Here is a 20,889-nt window from a genome sequence, read left to right as displayed (position 1 = left end):
GGGTATATTCATTAATTTATTAATGATAACTTAGTTTATAGGTATGTAACCAAACTTATGTGTATTTGGCTAAAATTGTATCAACTCATTGAATTCAGCATTCCGAATTGACTAGTTACGACAATCAAGGGCTTAGTGTACTACATAATATAAAAATGTCTGCATATTAAGAAGCCATAGTTTCTTGTACTGAGTAAACTTAGACACATAAACAGAGTGATGACCTAATTTAATTAAATACCACAAGTGTTACACATACTTAGTTGTTATTATTTATCATCATACCACAACTGAGAATTCTGTCATTTCATAATGGCATTACTACCTCATAATAATTATACATCTTTATTATAATCTGGATTGGGGCTAAAATGGAAAAATTTATAATAGATGGAACAAATACATTCTTACTTAATAAATGAAGTTCCTCTGGGTTTGTACAGCATTCAATCCATGAAGAAAAAGAAAACTGAAAAAACAAACAACTCAGTGTCAAGAACATTCATCTTTAGGATAAACCAATGTTTCTATTTTCTAGTGATTAGAATACTCTGCAGACATAACCATGGCATTGTATGTGCTTTCTCCTTCTATAAAATAGTTTAAAAGCACAGTCTCTTCTAGTTTCTGATTATATTTTGAGAATTCTGGAATTAATGAAGTATTCAGTACTAGATTGCTGTATTTGTAACAATTGTAGTCTACAGTATATTCCACTCTTGTTTTTCCAATTGCCCTGTTATATGTATCATTAACATTGTCTAATAGATAGTTTATTTTCATAAAACAACTCCCTAGAGAAATGAGGCTTGAAATTGCTATTAATTTTCAGTGATGCTGTTCTTTTATTCTTGATTTTACTGCTTTATTTTTTAATTCTCAAAATTTCTATGTTTAACAAACTTTAGAGATTTTTCATTACTTTCCTTTTATCAAACTAGAGTGACCTGACCCTATCTTTTGTTTTCTATAGAGCTCCTAGTTCATGTTTGACAATTAAAAAATAATGTTCACTATTGGATATTCATTCAATAATGAATATTCAATAGTTATGAAGTATACCTCTTTAGTGAATTAGAACCTTGTTTTTTTTTTCAGCTTGTTTTATAGTATATACAGATTTTTGGATATAAGCAAATTGCAATAAAATTTCAGTATTACAATTTTCTTAGTAATTGCTTGAGTCCAGAAATGTACACATTTTGCTAATGAACTAAACCTGTGTGGTCTGACTGACTTGTACTTGAATGTATTGCCCACCAAAGGCTACTTTAGCCTAGATTATCAATAGCAAGAAATGGATATATACTACTTGGGGCTTACCTCTAATACAACTTCTGCACACAAAATCTTTCTCTGAGAAGTTGCAGACTTTGGAAAAGAAAAGGTTCTGCTACCAGAACTTCCAAAGTATTTTAAAAAACAGCACCAATACATTCAATGGATTAATCCCCTTATAGGGAGAATTAGACATAGTGTTAGTTCCTTAATTTTGACAACTTTATTGTCCTGGGAAAATGTGGCTATTTGGGAAAAACACTGGGTTGAAGTCAGTGAAGCTGAAAGAAGAGTGAAACTCAAATGGTGAAAATTGCTCAGTGATTCAGTAACATCTTTTCTAAAGGAAAAAATGTAATCTGTTGATTTAGTATGAACTGGAATAACTTGTAAAGGAATTATTCTACTTCATGTAAGCCTTCCAAGACAATAAAAGTCAGTATTTTGGAGGAACTAAAAGGTCTTTACAGAAAAATGAGTCAAGAATTAAAAGCACTTGACTTCTAAATCAGAGCACTGATAAAAATCTTGGCAAGCAATTTTGAAATACTGGTTCATTAAACACTATTCTTCATCTATAATTTATTTTTTATTATTTGTTAGGTTTTTTTTTAAGAATGTACTTCCTTATCTCTTCATCCTAATTTATATAATCTTTCTTTAATGTGGAATTATATGTCAAATTTTTGCTCACTGATATTGTTTGGTATGTTTTCTACTACACAGGCAAGTAAACAGAACCAAAATCTAAGCACTAAGTCAAGTCTATTGCAAGTAGCCTTCTCTAAAAGCACATATTTTATATTTCATTTATTATGTACCTTCTACTTAGGATGACCATTTTGTCAACGTCCTTTTCAAGCTATCAGCTGCTTATTAGTTTTACTAGAATCTTATCCTAGTGCGTTCAATACTTTCTACTTTGGCTTATATTTCCTAATGCAATAATTTAATTGCCAATACAAACTTAGTTACAATGGAATTTTTTTAAATAATGAAGTTATAATATGTAAATTCTTATTTGCATGTTGGCTAAATTTATTTAGATTTGTAAACCTTGTGCACAGAGAAGTGTAATTCTTGTTTTGAGCACTTGCCCTTCTCATTAGAGAGCAGCAGCATCTCTCTGGTCAGGAGATGCAAAGCAAACACTTGTCCCTTGTTCTGGTTATTTTTCCAACTTGTCATCCCTCCTTTGCCTGAGATTCTGTTCTCTGGGGCCTGTTTGTCCTCATATCCTGTTCATTATCTTCTCCACTTAGAAGCATGCTGGTTTTGGGGACTCTTAGACTTGCTTTGTGATTGATTTATATCCTATTTGTATCACAAGAGTTTACTGAACTAACTACAAAGATCCCCTTGTGACTGCCCTAGCTGTCTGTTGTTTGTCTTGAACACTACTTTGCTATGATCTATGGTGAGTATATTCCTGAACTTTGTCAGAATCCTGACAACTAATCTCTAAACTCCTCCTTTGTGATGGGTATCTCTGTACAAATACACAAATACATGCACACATTTATATTGTTTCCAATTACATATGTTTAAATCCTCTAAATCTGTGATTTCAAAGCTTACTACTTAGCTTTCCAGCAATGTTTTTTGGGAAGAGGAGGAAGCTATTGCCTTACTAAGAAATAAAAACATCTTTTCTACATGTTATTTTCATTTTCCTACTTCATAATTCAAAAGACTTCAACTTAGATTAAAAGTCATTGGTTCCCATCATATGTAAATTTATGTAAAAGTATTAATTCGTTTAGAGCTTGCCTAGTATTTGATTATTTAAGCAACATCTGTGTGTTTCCTGACAGTAAAGAGAAACAGTGAATAAGCACTGTAGGATTGTTGGGCACTCCTGCCCATTTGGCTGTATTCAGGGTACGAAAGTAGCCACACTCAGAGCCACTTGATAACTACTGGAGGAAAGCATCAAGGTGCAGTGACCGTCGCCTCCTTCTCACCAACCAGATTCAGTTGTTCAGTGTATCGGTATTTCCTAACTCTCTTGTGCAAAAACAAATGAACTAGTTCTTACAGCACAAATAACCGTCATGTTGTGGCATATCGGGTTGCTAATGGATATGAATTATAACAGCCCAGAAAAAACCTCACGTTTATTTCAGTATCTTTACTGTGTTAATTTTATTAAATTCCAGAACTCTAAATTTCTGATAGTTCTCTTTGTGTGTGTGTATATTTTGGAAAATTCATCCAAATGGTTAGAGCACTAGGAGTTTCCTTTATTACTATTTTATGCTATATTTTTAATGTTTTTTACTTTTAAATTTTAATTGACATAAATTTATGGGAAGTAATGTGATGTTTCAATTCATGTGTATATTGTGTAATGATCAAATCAGGGATATTAGCATATCTATCACCTTAAAATTCATCTTTTCCTTGTGGTGATTCCATTCAAAATCCTCTTATCTAGCTGTTTTGAAATACATAACACATTATTGTTAATTATATTCACATGACTGTGCAATAGGACAACAGAATTTATTCCTGTTACCTAATTGTAACATTGTACTTATTAACTAGATTTTTTACTCATAGGTCTATTAATTCTTGCCTCTAGCAGGGTAGTTCTGTACCCTGACTACCAGCAGTGTTCCACAGAGAATGAGAAACAAATAATGGGACTCTGGGAGGAATGTGGGAAATAGCAGAATGTTGGTGAAGTGTGAGCTTGCCTTGAAGGTCTAATAAGAATTATCAAAGCCTGATGGATCTAGAAGTTCTGTCAAAACCAAGTTAAGTGGAAGATGATGGCTCCTAGCCTCCTAGGGAATTGAGGACTAAGAGCAACCAAGCAGACAGCTTGCCTTATAAGCAGACTTTTGACATATTGTACTACTTCTGTTTGGACACAAGTATCTTAGGTTCCCGAGAGGAAGGAGGATGGGAACCATTGGTAAATGGAAAGTACAACCCCATAGCTATCCCTCTATGCGATACCATGGTCCCACTCTCCATACTCTTGGAGGTATACTGGCCATTTTCTTCCTGTAGTTTGATATCAATGTAGTGACTATTCCTAAATGTCACATTTCTATGATAAATACCTTAATTTACAGCTGAAATATCCAATAGCTACAAATGAAATGCCCAAAGAATTTTTTTACTTACTACACTTTTTAGTTTAAACCTTACCTCGTAGACTCCATCTAATAATTACTTGATTATGATTCTTTCACATAATAATGAAATCTTAATCTCACAATCAAACTGGAATGAACATGGAAAGCATCTGCCTTTCAAATGTGTATCTCTTCCACATATAACCCCTACACAAGCATGTAGAATGAGGACTGAGTAGCTAAGACACTCAAAACTACAGGTCTGTTTAATTACACTGACTAGATAAGAATCATCCAATAACTTGCTAATAAATTAGCATCTTTGGAGATTCTGTTTCAGGACCCAGGAAAACCTTCCCAAATGGTTCTGATACAGAATCAGGTGAGGAAACCACCATTAGACACTTGGAGGTCCTGCATTCGATTCCAGTCTTAACAAGTACTGTTTTGAATCCTGTGGTTTAGAGGCTTAAAACAACAATTTCAGATAATTTGAAGGCCTTTGGCTTCCATGAAGGAAACCTCAAAACCTCTGACTTCTTAGTTAATGAATTTCTAAAATTAAGCATGGCCTAAGCCTGGTGGAGATCTCCCAGGGCAGGGTGCTGGTGCAGTTTTAGATACTGGGGATATAGAACAAAACTGCAAGTTACAGAGGTTAATCTTCCAATGGGGTCAATCAGGAAAGAAACATGCAAATAAATCAACTAGGCAATTCCTCATAACTGCAAGCACTGTGAAGAAAGCTAAACAAGACAATTAGCTGAAGATTGAGTGTAGAAAGAGGTAGCTTCTTTATATAAGGTGGTTAAGACTTTCTTTGGCATGTGATGGATAACTGAGACCTAATGGATGAAAGTGAGGTAGCCTGTCAAAATCTGAAAAAGAAGGAAACTTGGCTTTAAAAAAATTAACCTTAAGCTGATTTTAGAAATCCTTAAATGTCCTTATAAAATATATTTGCTTAGAGATATTTTTTTAATTTAAGTTTCCATTTTCTTTGGGCTTCATTTTTTAATATGTGTGCAAGTGGTTTTCTTTCAGTGAACATTATCATAAGTGGTTGTTTCTATAAAGCATGATTTTGAATTGTAAGACTGTTATGAGATAGTCAGGAATAATGTGACAGTCAGACGAGTTAACTGGATTTCAGGGTATTTGGTTTTCCATGCCCAGTTTATAGTAATTTCTCTTTGCTATTTTATGTCATCAAACCAACATCCAATAATTGCAGTGATCTTGTAAATCACTTGAGATTATCTCATCATAGTTATTATAGGTCAGAACAAAGAGCTTAATTTCTGTTTTTATAAAACTGTATTCATAATAATATACTCTATTCCTACAAAAAAGTCAATAGAGGATAGGAGAAGATGCTACAAGATGTCTCCACAACACCTTCCACCTTGCATACCCTCCAGCTCTTACCAGCATAATCCCATTCTGTCTGGAATCTTGACATTTTAGATGCAGCCATTTAGAAATGGCACTTGATATGGTTGTCAGGTTCTTCTCAGATTCAAGGAACTCTTCTAAGCCTGTTAACAATATTGACACATTTAATCCTCATGAATAGCTTTTCAAAAGGTAGGACACTAATTTCACCCGTTCTGTAGATAAACTAGGTTGAGTACATTGCCCAAGGTCACTCAGATAATAAGTACTTTATAGCAGGTATCAGAGGCTGAGTGGTCTGGGTCCAGAGTCTAGGACTTTTTAAGTTCTATACCACACTGCCATTAATGATTTTGAGGAACTGTTTCAAATTGGGGGTATTTTAATAGCAATCTAAAATATGATTGTTAAACTTGCTGCTATCATGAAAGTTCAAAATAATGTTTGAGGCCTGTGTCTTACCTTATCAGAATAGGAACCCATGTGTAAAACACTTAACCATAATTATAAAAATATGATTATTTATAAAGTCTTCTAAAATCTGACATTATTTCAGAAAAGGAATGTATTTCTGATATTTCTACAGTATATTTCTTGCTCAAGAAAGGGAAGAAGTCTGTGATTGGAATCCAGGAAAGGAGCGCATTAGCACTTACAGCTCCGTGTTGCTTATATCTGTTTTAGTTGATGTAAGATTTCAAAGCACAGACCTTCTAAAACGAAGTCCACCTACAGAGTCCACATGCACCATTTCAGGCTCACAGAGCAACAGTTCTTACTAGGTGTTCCATATTATATAACATTTTATTTCATTCATTGTTTTACAATTGTTTCATCAATGGACTTCTTTTTTTTTTTTTCATTTTTCTTTTATTATTCATATGTGCATACAAGGCTTGGTTCATTTCTCCCCCCTGCCCCCACCCCCTCCCTTACCACCCACTCCGCCCCCTCCCTCTCCCCCCCCAATACCCAGCAGAAACTATTTTGCCCTTACTTCTAATTTTGTTGTAGAGATAGTATAAGCAATAATAGGAAGGAACAAGGGTTTTTGCTGGTTAAGATAAGGATAGCTATACAGGGCATTGACTCACATATCAATGGACTTCTTGAACTTATTTGTATTTCTGCTAACTTCTGTCAGGTAAAGAATGTTTTTTAAAATATTTAAAGAATTTACTTGAGTATTAAGATGTCATGTTTTGGCCTTCTGATTACACTAACTCATTCATTCTATGAATCTCTTAAGTGTTGCAGAAACAGCCACATCATGTTCATCACTTAAATGTATTTTGAAATACTGAAGGGTACATATGCATGTATAAAAGCATTTAGGGATATTAGTGATATTATAGTGTGATAGTTGAGAAGAAAAGCTTTGAGTAAAACAAATCTAAATGTAAGCCACAGTGGCCTTACCAAACTACACAACCTTGAGAGGCCACACTGTCTCCTCATCTTCATGACAGTGATATTTATTATTGAGGGCTCTATACATAGCAAATAAAATAAGAAGTACTGAGGGGTTTCTTTTTAAAAGATAAACTAAATAGTTCCTTCCAAATTTTGGTTTAAAGGAGAGAGTGAGAAATGTAAGAACTGTCAATTCCCAGTGATTTTTATACTGTCTTTTACAGTTTCCAATATGCACAATTTAAACAAAAAATTGACAGCTACTTTTAGAATATATCTTATAAAAAAGTTCTTTTAGTATTTTAAGTGAGGTTATTTTTTCTTTTTTATTGGCACATAAAATAGTGATGTGGGTTTTAATTGATTAAATATTAGGGCCAGTGAAATACAGCTTTTATAATGCATATCAGCATTTCTTTTTCTTCAGGAGGCAATAATGTATAGTGGCTGTGAATTCAGACCTACATTGTACGTAGATTATGCCAAATACATGAACCTATGTTTGCCTCATTTCTTTTTTTTTTAATTCATATGTGCATACAAGGCTTGGGTCATTTCTTCCCCCTGCCCCCACCCCCTCCCTTACCACCCACTCCACCCCCTCCTCTTCCCCCTACCCCCTCAGTATCCGGCAGAAACTATTTTGCCCTTATCTCTAATTTTGTTGAAGAGCGTATAAGCAATAATAGTTTGCCTCATCTCTTATATGTAAAATGATTACCTATCCCATGTCTTTGTTAGAATTCAACTAGAAAATTTGTATAACTTTCTTAACAGAGTCACATGCAAAATTTTAAATGGATAATTATAGTAATCAGTATTATGATTATTATACCCATTTTCCAGGTAATTTTTGAATTAATAGACCTGGATGCTAGAGCCAAGGCTGCCACTAATTTTCTTTAGAATCTTGAGCAAAGTACTTTTTCTGTCTTGCTTTCCTGTTCTGCAAATAATGTTTTGGCTAAGATGAACTCTAAATTTACTCTGGTTCTCAAATTTCATAATTTTACTTTTGAATTCAGAATCCTAACATCATGTGGCCATAAAATGAATTTTACTTGTTTCTTTCAGTTTGTGGGGACATCCATGGACAATTCTTTGATTTGATGAAGCTCTTTGAAGTGGGGGGATCTCCTGCCAACACTCGCTACCTCTTCTTAGGGGACTATGTTGACAGAGGGTACTTCAGTATCGAAGTAAGTCCAAGTTTCTTCTTAGCCAATCAGTTGTGAATTGACAACATCTTAGTAAACTCAGAGTGATAATTGTTATTGCTTAAAGAAATCCCTAGTCTGTAACAATGAACTTTAATATACTTACTTGATGAGCTATCACATATCCTATTTTCCTTTGTTCCTCTGTACTTTTTAATGCATAGGGTTGCCAAGGAACTGATTAATAATAAGATTTTTCCTTTTGTGCATTTCATATATTTGCACATGTGCAACACAGTTCTTGTTTCATAGCAAATAATTCTATTTTTCATTTAAAGAACAAACATTGATAAAGTAAGCAGAAATGAAATTGCATGTTTAGGTATATATAATTGTAAAACAGCAGGTTATAAATTGATACAAAGTAAATGTGTGTCTGGGTCTGTGTTTGTGTGTGTGAGTATGAGTATGTGTGAGGACACTTACAGCTACTGTATTTTGTCTTTTTTGGTACCTGTCATCTAACTAGGGTAATTTGCCTAACTCATTAATTAAAATGTCAAAACAGATAACCTTTGAGTAGAGGTTCCTCCCCAGCCTCCCATCCACATCTGCTTTAGGTAAGTAGAATTACATTCAAAACAAAGGCAAGGACCTTGTTTCATTCTTAATGTTTGGTCTTCCTGGTGCCTAAGTGTTTTCTCATATATATGTAAAACAGGCTGGACAAAAATGTATTAAAATTAATGATTTGAAATAAGAATAAGTTTTTAAAAGCAAATCTGTGTCACATGTATATAAATACGAAGATAGACTAATTAAGCCCACCAAATACTGTTTAGAAAAAGTGGGAGAGGAGGGAGGAAGGTTAGGGGAATGCAATATGGGAGTGAACTTGTTCCAAACCCATTGTATGCATCTCTGAAATTACCACAATGAACCTCCTTGTACTACTAATGTATGCTAATAAAAATAAAATCAGAGCTCATGTAAACTAGCCGACATTACATGTGCTCTTAGAAAAAACATTGAAAAAGAAAAGTTCTTCATAATTTTAATTTTAAAAGCAAATCAATTTTACAGATCTCTCACATCATATTCACAACCATCATTGAACATCATTCATATCATCATCCCATGTTTTTAAACTTTTATTATAATATTTGATTTACTACAAAAAATGGATATTTAATGTTGAAAAATTTGCTGCCCTTAAACAGCTTTTGTTTTAAAATCATGATAGTCTGAGGTTTCATTTATTCAATTTGCCTGAATAAATTCAATTGTCCAAATTTATTCAATTTGGACTCTCTCTCCCCATATGTATTTTCCATAATATATAGCCATGTATAAGCACATATAAACACATACACATTTATAATATTATATAAAAATCTTCATTTGGCAAACCAGTGTTTTCTAAGCACCAAAAATGTATGTGACAAATATGAAGAAACCTAACATTTGACCTTGCTCTTATAAAACGTAAATCTATAAGGGAATATTTGACCATAAAAATCTATATATAATTCAAATGCTAGGATAGGTAGTCATCCAGGGTTCAATTATTTGAATAGATTATTAAAATACTGTGATAAAGGATGTACAGAAAATATTGTTGGATACAGAAAGATGAGAAAATATTGGGAGCCCATATAGTTGGGAAAACTGAGTCAAAGATTTATCTGTGAGGGATATTAAGTGAGTGAATGTATAGAGGAAGACAGTAGTGAGCCTCCTACGCCCCATTCATGCTCGTGGGCTAACATGACCATGTTTACTCTCAGGAGAGGGCGATTGAGTACAAAGTTTGTAAGACCTTTTCATCACATTAGAGCTAATATCTACCAGAACTAATGACGACAAAACGCAACCTCTGTACATGGTAATTTGAACAAGATGGAAGTTTGTCTCTCTGGTCAGACCCCATAATCAGAGTTTATGTGTACCCTCCCCCACCCCACCCCACCATGGGGATTGGGCCCAGAGTTTACCACTCGGAGGTCCCTAGCTTCATTTCAAAAACAACCTTGTGATCCAAGACAACTACAGTAGTTTAAAACCTCTTGTGTCCTCATTACATTTAGCAAGAAGAAAAAGGTGGGAAGGAAGGGGTATATGTTTTCCAGAAGTGGCACAGTTATTTCAGCTAACATCTCATGGGCGAGAATATGATGAAATGTCTAAATCCAGGTTTGAGGAAAAACAACAAAAGGCAAAAAAAACAGCAAGGAGACACTGAAGGTTTTGTCTATTCCTTCAGAAATAAGACTATGTAGAATCTAAGTAAGTAGAAAAACATTTTTTTTAGCAATTGGCACATTCATCTTCCTCATTTAACATTTACTATGCTTTTCAGAAAAATTCTGGAGATGAGTGAAATAGTTCTGCATTCTTTGGAACTCACATTCTAAGTGAGGAAATCCTCAGACTGTTTTGTTGGTTATGATTATTTTTATCAGCCAAATAGTGAAGTGCTATATTGAAAACAAAAGTTAGATTTCTGGTTTTTCACAACTTGGTTTGTGTCTTTTTTAATCTAATTAAAGGCAAAACAATGTTTCTTATTAATTTGGCAATGAAGAAAAAGCACTAAATCTTGTTGCTTAAATAACAGTCCAGTTGGAATATGTCTCAACAACTGTCTTGAGATTATATGATTTGTTAATATTGCTCTTTATTTACCTTCAATTTCTTGCCCCTATTTCTTGGTGGGGGGCAGTGGGTGAGGCAGTGCTGGGGATAAAACCCAGGGCCTCACACATAGACAAGGGCTCCCTCATTTTTTGCTGGAAGAGTTCAGACTTTTGAATTTCTGGCCTCAAATCACTGGAAACTTCCTTATTAGAACTTTTTAGAGCTCTATTTTCTGTTTAAAGGAAAGAACTACTGACTCCCCAGTAGATTTTTTTAAAGTCTAGTTAATCTAGGTATCTGAAGTAAGAAATTACAGTATTTTTATAGTGTGCTTCCTTTGAAATTCAGCAAAGGATCAAAGAGTCAAACTCAGTGTTGGTGACTCATCAGATGTAGGTATCAGAGCATTTAAAAGTTCTGAGATTCTTAAGTTTGAGTCTCCATCTTCAAAAACAGCTCTTTTAATTAAACTCTGAGAGCCATGTACTTGCTACATCCATACAGAAATGACACAGTGTCTCTATGTAAAATGATTAGACCATGACCTTTCAGGGGCTTTTGGAATGGCTCAGTTATATCATGATATTAAAGTAGAACAAATATTTCTATAAAATACACTTACTGAGAATACTTTGGAGTATTTATTCTGAATTAAGGAATCCTACATTGTTTGCATGTAAATGCTATTGTTTGATAGATAAAGGATCTCATTTGCTCCTCAGAGCTCTTGAAGAAAACTTTAAATGCTTTCTTTTCAATGGAAGCCTAATCTGAGACTCAGAAAAGGTCACACATGGACTAAATGACAACACTAGGATTCACAGTCTGTGCTCTTTCCACTACCCAACACACTGGTCATTCTTCGGATCACAAGAAACACACGTGATGAATCATTTTGGGATCTAACACATATACACATGGACATAGCATAATGAAACTCCCTTGTGCATGCAGCTGTCTTAAATAAGCAAAAATGTCTTTTTTCAAAAGCAAAGAACAGGAAGGTAAAACAGGTCCTGTCTTGGGTTTGATACGGTGGGGAGGGGGTAGTGATATGTGGAAGGATATCAGGAAAGAATGAAGGAGAGTGAATATGGTAGAAATGTTGTGTATGAATATGGGAGAAATGAGACCTGTTGAAACTATTCTAAGAGGAGGAGAAGGTGAATTTAATTAAAATATATTGTAAGTACTTTTGTAAATGTCACAGTGTGCCCCCAGTACAACAATAATATGGGAATAAAAACAAAATTAAATTTAAAAAAATACAAAAAAGAAATGACATACAGTAATACACAAACTGATATTCACAGTTATATTTACTCATGCCTGTTGAGAAATATACACACAGCCCCCTACTGCATCTATCTAATCTGAAGGTCAAAGCGTTAAATATAAAATATTCTCTGAGTATGAGATTGTTGGTTTAGAAAAATTCTGAAATAACAGCTTAGTTTTTCTAGTGTGTTATCCTAATAGGTTTTAAAAGGTTCTTGAATCATTTCAATCATTCAGGGCTGCACTGTAGGTATTCTCCTTTGGCTATCTTCTGAACAAAGAGGAACACTGAAGTTTAGAGTTTACCAAATCAGCTTTGAAGTGTAGGTTCAGATTTTTAGTCGTCTCTGCTGAGTATATTTACAGGCTCCAGGCGGTGTGCTCCAAGCAGCACATAGAGCTCATTCTATGTACTCACCTCTCTCCACTCTACCATCCTTCCCAATTTTCTCCTTTTGCCAAGTTTAGAAATAGTTTCCTGCAATGTTAGCCCAAAAACAAGCAATCTTTTGAGTAGTGATGAAAGAAGTAATTTTGTTTTGGGCAATAATGTGTCTTATACCAAATATTCCTCTCTTTGGTGATTGCATTATGCCACCTAATCTCTTTGATCAAGCACATGTGTGTATATAGGTACATGGCTGAGTTGTTTCTTTGAGAACACACTGAAAGATTCAGAATTGCAAACAGAGGCATGCACAGCTATTTCCTTCTATTTCTTCATCAAACTCTTTCAAGACATTCTGTAATGCCCTGCATTGAGTTTCCCCGTGAATGGCCCCTCCTGTTCTACTTACATGCAGATCTCAACCCAGGCCTCAAACACATTTAAGTGTGAAAAGTTGTTATGTTTATTAGCTGTGAAGTCTTAGACCAGAATGAACCACAGTAAGCCAGGCAGTGTTCCATCTTTTTGCCTGAGAATGACAGGCAAGTGGTACATCAAGTGGTGTTAGATGACAGAGTAATGCCACAGACATAAGGAAGGAGTCGTCTGGCTGTCTCCATGTAGCCAGTTGTCTTTACAGTGCATTGCTGTTCTGCTGCTGCTCTCCGCATGCTTATCAGTCCAGGAAAATGATGTTTTACAAAAGCTACATTTGACATTTTCGAGTTTGGATTTTTTTCTCAGCACATGCTTTGCTTAATTGTCCAGTGACAGAGACACAGCACTTTTGATTGAACTGTTTTCACAGCACAGATATAATCAGTTCCCAACCTGATTAGTACATGGCTTAAACTATATATTTTCTTTTGTATGTCCTTGTTTCCTCCTTCAGATTTTCCTTAACTTTCCTGTGTAATTTTTCACCATTAAAAAGCATACATTACAAAGTGAATTATTGCACTATTATTATCATCTGTAAACCAATTAAACTAATGATATCCTTAGTATTGCTTTGTTGGGGAAGATGCAAAAATTAAACAGGGGAAAGAAGATAGAGGGCACTCAGTCTTTCATATTGAGTAACCCAAACTAACTTTAAGTTATAAATATTTGTTTAATTAAGAATATGAATGGAAAGATTGTTGAAGTGATTAGTACAGCTTATTTACATCTCACTATACCAAAATGGTCCGTGTCACATGGTGCTCTGTTTCTACCATCACCAGTTAATTCAGTAAAATTTTTGTTTAAACTAGCCATCTGATATAGAAAAAGCAGCCAATTATTTTTATTTCTCTGCTTCATTGATTGTGATCATCTTTTACAAGTGTCTGTACTTTTTAATGTTAGTTTATAATGTTGTTTAATGTCTTCAGCTTTTCAGAACATTGGAACTTCACATGGCAACACAGTTGCCAGCAGGACAGTGTTGTGCTTGGCAGCGCTCTGCCACCAGATGTTGAGGGTGAAGGCTGGCAGGGCTCCACTCTCCAGGCTACCCTTGCCTTTTCATTTACCATTGCATTTCTTCCATATTGGCTGCATTTGTGGTTTTACTTAGTGTTTGGGAAGATATTTTACTCTTGCCACGGGGGAAAAGGAAATAAAATATTAAAAGAGAACTTAAGCCAAGAATTTGTAAATTGAGTTCTTTCTCCTTCCTTCCTCCCTTCCTTCCTTCCCTCCCTTCCTCCCTACTTGTCTTTCCTTTTCTTTTCCTTACCTCTCATCAGCCCTCTCCTCCCCTCCTCTCCTCTCTCCCTTCCCATCTGCAGAAATGTAATTAATATTTCCTGAACTCCTACCACATGCTAGGTACTTTAAGTCCATTAAATAATAAAGGAAATTAAATGTGTATTGAATCATTTAAAAGGTTTAAATAGCTATACTAAGAATATTTAGCATAGAATATTTCTATGTCGGTTTTTGAGATTTCAGTTATGAAAGAGCTATCACAGTTAAAACTAGAGGTAATAAAGTTATGAAGCTATATGCTAATGTCAAAACATGATCTGTAACAGATGGTAAAAAGAGAAAGTGTACATATTAGATGGTAATTCCTCTAGTAGTTGAGTAGAGTTTGAAAATGCAGTTGCGATTTTAGTTTAAGAGATAATAGCTTTGCTTTAAAATTATTACAGGAAAAACCAATCTAAAGAGATCACAATTTTTATTACATTTTCAAAAAGTTATTGATGAGGGAGCTTTCTGGGTACAGTAACATAACTGGATCCAGGTGTCAGTTTCATAGGAGCACATGTGTAAAAATTCATTCACCTGTAATTTTGAGATATACGCATCTCTGGATACAAATACTTCTATTTAAATTTTTTGATTACTAAAGTATATTCAAAATATAAATAAAATACACCCAATACAGTATTTCAGTATGAACATATATTTTAAAGGAATTTACATGACCAATCCTGTTCTAAATTAGACATAGTGACATACTAAGTTAACAACCAATTCGGAAGTACATAGACATAGTTAGTTAGTTAGTTAGTTAATTGAGATAGGGTCTCACTATGTAGCTCAGACTGGTTTCCAACTTGTGATTTTCCTGCCTCCACCTCCCAAGTACTGGGATTATAGACGTGTGCACCATATCCAGCTACACATCCCTTGGATTAAAACATGTAAGTACAACTCTAAACTCTGATGCATAACAAGGAGAGACTTGTAAAGCCACTGGACTATCCACTGAAATGATAGGGAACTTTACACATACAGCAGATCATGTTTCAAGGAGCCCTTGTGTAGGCCATTTGGTCTTCTCTTAGAAATACTAATAGCACTGTCACATGAACTATGATTAATACTATAATTGGAAAATTAATCAGAAGCTCCATGTGGTGGTACATTCCTGCAATCCCAGATACTCTGGAGGTAGAGATTGAGAGGATCACGGTTCAAGGCCAATTTGGGCAAAAGTTAACGAGACTCTTATCTGAACAAACAAGGTAGGTATGTTGGTGCACAACTGCATGGAAGGCATAGGTAGGAGGATCACAGTCCAGGATAGCCCATGCAGGAAAAGCAAGACCTTACCTTAAAACATAACTAAAGCAAAAAGGGCTGGGGGCATGACTCAAGAGGTAGAATGCCTGCTTACCAAGGATGAGGCCCTATGTTTAATCTCCAATGCTGCTAAGAAAAGAGAGAGAAATTCAATCAAAGTAACACATATAATTTAATGCCAACCTGTTATTCTTGTTTACTTCAATCAGTATTTCATAGTTGGAGATAATATCTTGCTTGAATAATACAATAATACATACTCTTTAAACAATTAGTATTCCTCCAAAACTTAGGCTCTATATTGAAATGTAATTATTTCTACTTATTTCATAAATTGTGATAGAACAGAGATAATTATTCTTCACAGGTAGCACAAATAAATTATCAGTAGCTTTTCCCTGTACACATTATCCAGCATATATACTGTATTTGGAAAGTTTATTATTAAAGTATAAATCAGATGTGACTAGTCTCAATATTTTTTTTTTTTTTTTATCTTTCTTGGTGCTGGGATCGAACCCAGGGTCTCACGCATGCTAGGCAAGCGCTGTACCACCGAGCTACATCCCAGCCCTAGTCTCAATATTTTTGTGGTATCTGTCTTTCTTGGCTTCACTTTAAAAACATCAACTTCATGAAGATTGGAAAGATGGACTTGTTTTTCAAAACATGGTTTCCTGTTCTCTGTGGGCTCTTATCTTAACTTACCTTCTAGGAAGACTGTGTCAGTATAGATTTATTCCAAAAGTAGTACATGCATAGTTGCCCATCATTGTCATATAAACTACAGTGGCCAAGTAACTAACTGGAAAGTTTTTAGGTGTATGAAATATATTCCCTGTGAGTAGTATGTGTAGTGAGATTCCTTGTTCTTCTATTTAATTTTATTTATATATAAAACCAAAAGTTAATGTTTTATTTACCAATGACACTGAAATAAAAGATAAAATGATGGGACGAGAAGTACACATGGAGTTGCTAAAGGAAAGAAAGTAATAGAAAATAGGCACAGAACCTAAATCAGCCTGAGTTGGCAGTGTTTGCCTTTAGATTCTGTCATGCCTTTCTTTTCCAGGGCTTCCACTTCTGTTAACTGATTTTTTAAATAATCAGATTTCTAAAGAGAAGTATCTTTTAAAATTTATTTATTATTCATTAGTCATATTTCTTGTATACTGTTATACCAGTGTATTTTTATTTAGGCTTCTTCTGTCTTCTTTCTAAAGCAGCCTCTCCCAAATTCCCCTGGACCATAAAAGTCTCTTGACCATGTGGATTTCGTTGTTTTCTGGTGGTGTGTGATCCTCGGTGCTTGTATATTTGTGGTGTAAATAAACCTTGGCTTTCTACCAAAGTAATGTTTTGTTTATCAATATGTTCCCTAATAATGCCTAGGTTGGAGATTTTTTATCATGACAAATATGTTTGATTTATTTCCTTATGATTTGCAAGCAATGGAGTGCATAAATGTAATGGAAAAATGTTTATTTTTATGTTATTTGTATTTTTATTTTTCTCAGTGTGTGCTGTATTTGTGGGCCTTGAAAATTCTTTACCCCAAAACACTGTTTTTACTTCGTGGAAATCATGAATGTAGACATCTAACAGAGTATTTCACATTTAAACAAGAATGTAAGTATACTTTTAGAGCTTTTTTCTTTAATACCGTATTACTGAATAGTAAATATAATTGATAATTAAAAGCACATAACAATGTGATCCATTGCCTACAAGTCAAAAAATTAAAGTTACATTATTTCTAAGCATGTGCAGTTATTAGAATTCAGACTTATTTTAAATTACAAAATCTCTATAAAGTGACCTAATAATTTGAGTTAATATTTGATGTAGTTTTTACTAAGAAACATGTGATTAAGTTACCTTTTAAACCAAGAAAAGCAAATGGAGAGGCCAGGGCAATGGTTCATGCATGTAATCCCAGCTGCTGTGGAAGTGGAGGTTTATAGGTGTGCAGTCAGAGGCCAGCCTGCAAAAAAAGTTAGACACCCAACTCAACAAAACGGAGCATGGTGGCATGGACCTCTCATTCACTACATAGGAGGGTATCCAGGCTGACCTGGGCAAAAGCAAGACCCTATCAAAAGAATAAATCAAAACAGGATGGTGGTGTGGTTCAAGAGGTAGAGTGCCTGCCTACCAAGTGCAAGACCCTGAATTCAAACTCTAATACTGAAAAACATAACATGGAGAGCATAGTGAATCCCATTGTTCTGTCTTTGGACCTGATAGAGACTAACTTCTGATATATTTTACAAATTGAAGGGTGATTTCTTCCTTTAGACCTATATACTAGGAGTGGGGAATATTTTATATATAAAAATTTCATTTTCCTCTTCTCATTTTTCTCCATTTTCCACTGAAACATGGTTTTTCTTTTCTCTGTCATTTAGTCTTATATTCATGGAGCAGAAAGACTTCTGTCAAAACGTTAGATATAAACCAATAAGGGAAAAACAATTTGCAATGAGATAGAAACAACTTTAGAAAATGTCTAGCCATCTGCTTTTGTATAAATCTTTCATGAATGTCAGACAGCTTTATGACCATCTTGCTGTTTGCCTTCCAGTTATTTGTGAATACATATTTTTTATGCTATATATGAAATAGCCATATATATGTGTATAAATATATAATATCTCTTCTTTGCTATATAAAAAGTTATAAAAATTATAGAATATTGATGAATGACAAAAAACACAAGATACAAAGGTTAATATAAAATTTTTAAAAATCATATTTAACTATATTTTGGAATTTTGCAGTGGTGTATTTTATACTCAATATCATCCTAGCAAGAACACATTTAAAAGAAACAAAACTATTTGAATGAAATGATCCTACTTATGAAACCATGAGGATAACTATTTGCCTTTAATCACATTTAAAAGGTAAAATAAAGTATTCAGAACGCGTATATGACGCTTGTATGGATGCCTTTGACTGCCTTCCCCTGGCTGCCCTGATGAACCAACAGTTCCTGTGTGTACACGGTGGCTTGTCACCAGAGATTAATACTTTAGATGACATCAGAAAAGTAAGTTCTGTTATTTTCCAATCTAATCATTCTGTGTGCTTTCAGTAGTAAGTAAAAGCCATTAATTACTTTTTTTAATCACTAAATTTATCCTTTTGAATTAAAACGATTAAGTACAGTACTAAATCTCTTCTTTGTGTTAGATATTTATCTTAGAAGGGAATATAGATTTCTATTTAGAAAAGTTTTCATCTATAAAGCCTCAAGGTTTTTCTTACCATGTGATATATGTATTGGAAATATAAATATTTAATCTAAAAAAATGTGCCTTTCCATTTCTCTTTGGATTTTTTTCAAACAATCCATTGTATATTCATGATACTTTATACTCAAAATGTTTCTTTACTCTTGGAAAAAGATACAACCTTACCTTTAAATGTGTCTATATTATGGTTTTTTTTTTAAAATCTATTTGTTACAACTTAAAATGTACAAGTACCAGTCTGAAAGTCAAAGATGACATACTATTAATTGTATTGAGTGGCTAGATGAGAACCCTCTTAAGAAGCTTTTTAAAAATTAATTTAGTATTGGCTATTACTGTTGCTTTAGCCAGCAAAAAAGATAATTTAGACTGAATGTGAAAGCATATTATGTCATTTCATGTGAAAATGAAATAGTATAGGATTGCTTTATGTAGTAGAAGAGATAATCTATTTTGTTGGTATGTTTATAACTGATAATTGCAACAGCTTAAGAAAAATCAGAGGATAATCAAAAATCTCAGCATTTATTTTGGTGCCAAAATCCTCAAAGAGAGAGAGTGAGCAGTGAAAATGTTTTCTGATGTCATTATAAAATAATATTACTTGGAATTATTTTAAAGGGTGACAGTTTGTTTACATTAACATGTAAAATATACTTTATGTGACTGGAAGATTGTGCTCACCACTAAGCTATTGAGTGGTAAACTAAGTCAATCTAGGAAATTAAATTTTTTTCTGCAAGAATTATGAGTAATTGAAAGCTCTGTTTATGTAGGATGTTTTTCCTCCACTTTTAGAAACTTAGGAGCTATCTTTATAATTATCTCAAAGAAGAAGAGTGGAAATAATTCTAATCTTATTAGTCTTGCCAATAATTTTAGCAAGAAGAAGTTGATCATATGCTAAACTTCTGTATTGATTTGAACTATTAAAATCAGGATTTTTCTGAGTTTTGCTATAAAGACACATGCTAGTTAGTATTTATTTAAGCCTAATAGGAGTAGAAAGAATTCATTGCTTTAAAGTTTTTTTGAGCATAGAGTTTTGCCTGAGTCAGCCTGGACCACAGTCCTCCTATTTATGCTTCCAATGTGGCTGATGACAGGTGCATACCACTCCACATAGCTATTGGTTGAGGTGAGGTCTTACTTAAATTTTTGCTCCGGCTGGCCTCAAACTGTGATTCTCCCCATTTCCACCTCGCATGTAACTGAGATTACAGGAGTGTACCGCCACACTCAGTTCAGTTGCCTTAAGTTAGGTAAGTAGTATTTTTCTATTGTGTTTTATAGAGAAGAAAATCAAATATTTACGTATCCTGTATCACATTAGCAACCTGATAACCAATTACTGCTATATTACGGAAAATGGTATAGGCCACAGTACCAATAGGAATAATTGTTTCGTTGGGCATCAGCAACATGCATTTCTGCTTTACTTGCTTGAAGTGATCAAGTTCACGGGCTTAGGTAATAAATATAAAACCAACTTATCAAGTATCCTCCTAACAGGGAGAGTTAAGTGAAAATTCATTCAGTATTGCTTTTTATTTGAATAGAGCTAATGTATAAAGTTTTCTGGTGCAGAGAAAAAAATAGAAATGATCTGGCTATCCGGGCTATTTTGTTGAAGATGCAGTTATCAACAAAAACATCTATATATGCTACTATAACACGAATAATCATCTTAATGATTCTTATTTGTTGTCTCTTTAGTAATTTTCTTCATGGAATTCATGGTATTGATGAAATAAAAATCATGAATATGTTAATGTATCATAAATATCTGCTATCTTTTTTTTTCTTTTTTTTTAGTGAAAGGCTATACTTTGAGAAACAAAACATTCGGTTTCTTCCTTAAGAACTCTGACATTAAGGCTCATGTGACCAGGCGTAAACATAATACTAGATTTACTTTCCTACTAGAAAAGAATTGCATGATATTATTAAAAAATCAAACAAAAGCACTTTGAATA

At 34.0% G+C, this 20,889-nt stretch overlaps 1 protein-coding gene across 3 annotated transcripts in view; it reads left to right on the top strand.

The window, feature by feature from the left end:
• The window catches only part of Ppp3ca (protein phosphatase 3 catalytic subunit alpha), a 314,520-nt gene that overhangs the window by 216,195 nt on the left and 77,436 nt on the right, over positions 1 to 20,889 (top strand). For all 3 annotated transcript variants that reach the window (XM_074041435.1, XM_074041434.1, XM_074041436.1), the window contains exons 3-5: positions 8,247 to 8,371; positions 17,174 to 17,285; positions 18,563 to 18,708. In XM_074041435.1, the coding sequence (XP_073897536.1) occupies positions 8,247 to 8,371; positions 17,174 to 17,285; positions 18,563 to 18,708 (383 nt within the window). The remainder of the gene's footprint in view (positions 1 to 8,246; positions 8,372 to 17,173; positions 17,286 to 18,562; positions 18,709 to 20,889) is intronic.

This window comes from Castor canadensis, chromosome 9 (assembly GCF_047511655.1).
Source record: "Castor canadensis chromosome 9, mCasCan1.hap1v2, whole genome shotgun sequence".
Taxonomy (NCBI): Eukaryota; Metazoa; Chordata; class Mammalia; order Rodentia; family Castoridae; genus Castor; species Castor canadensis.
This window is presented reverse-complemented; position numbering and strand designations above follow the sequence as displayed.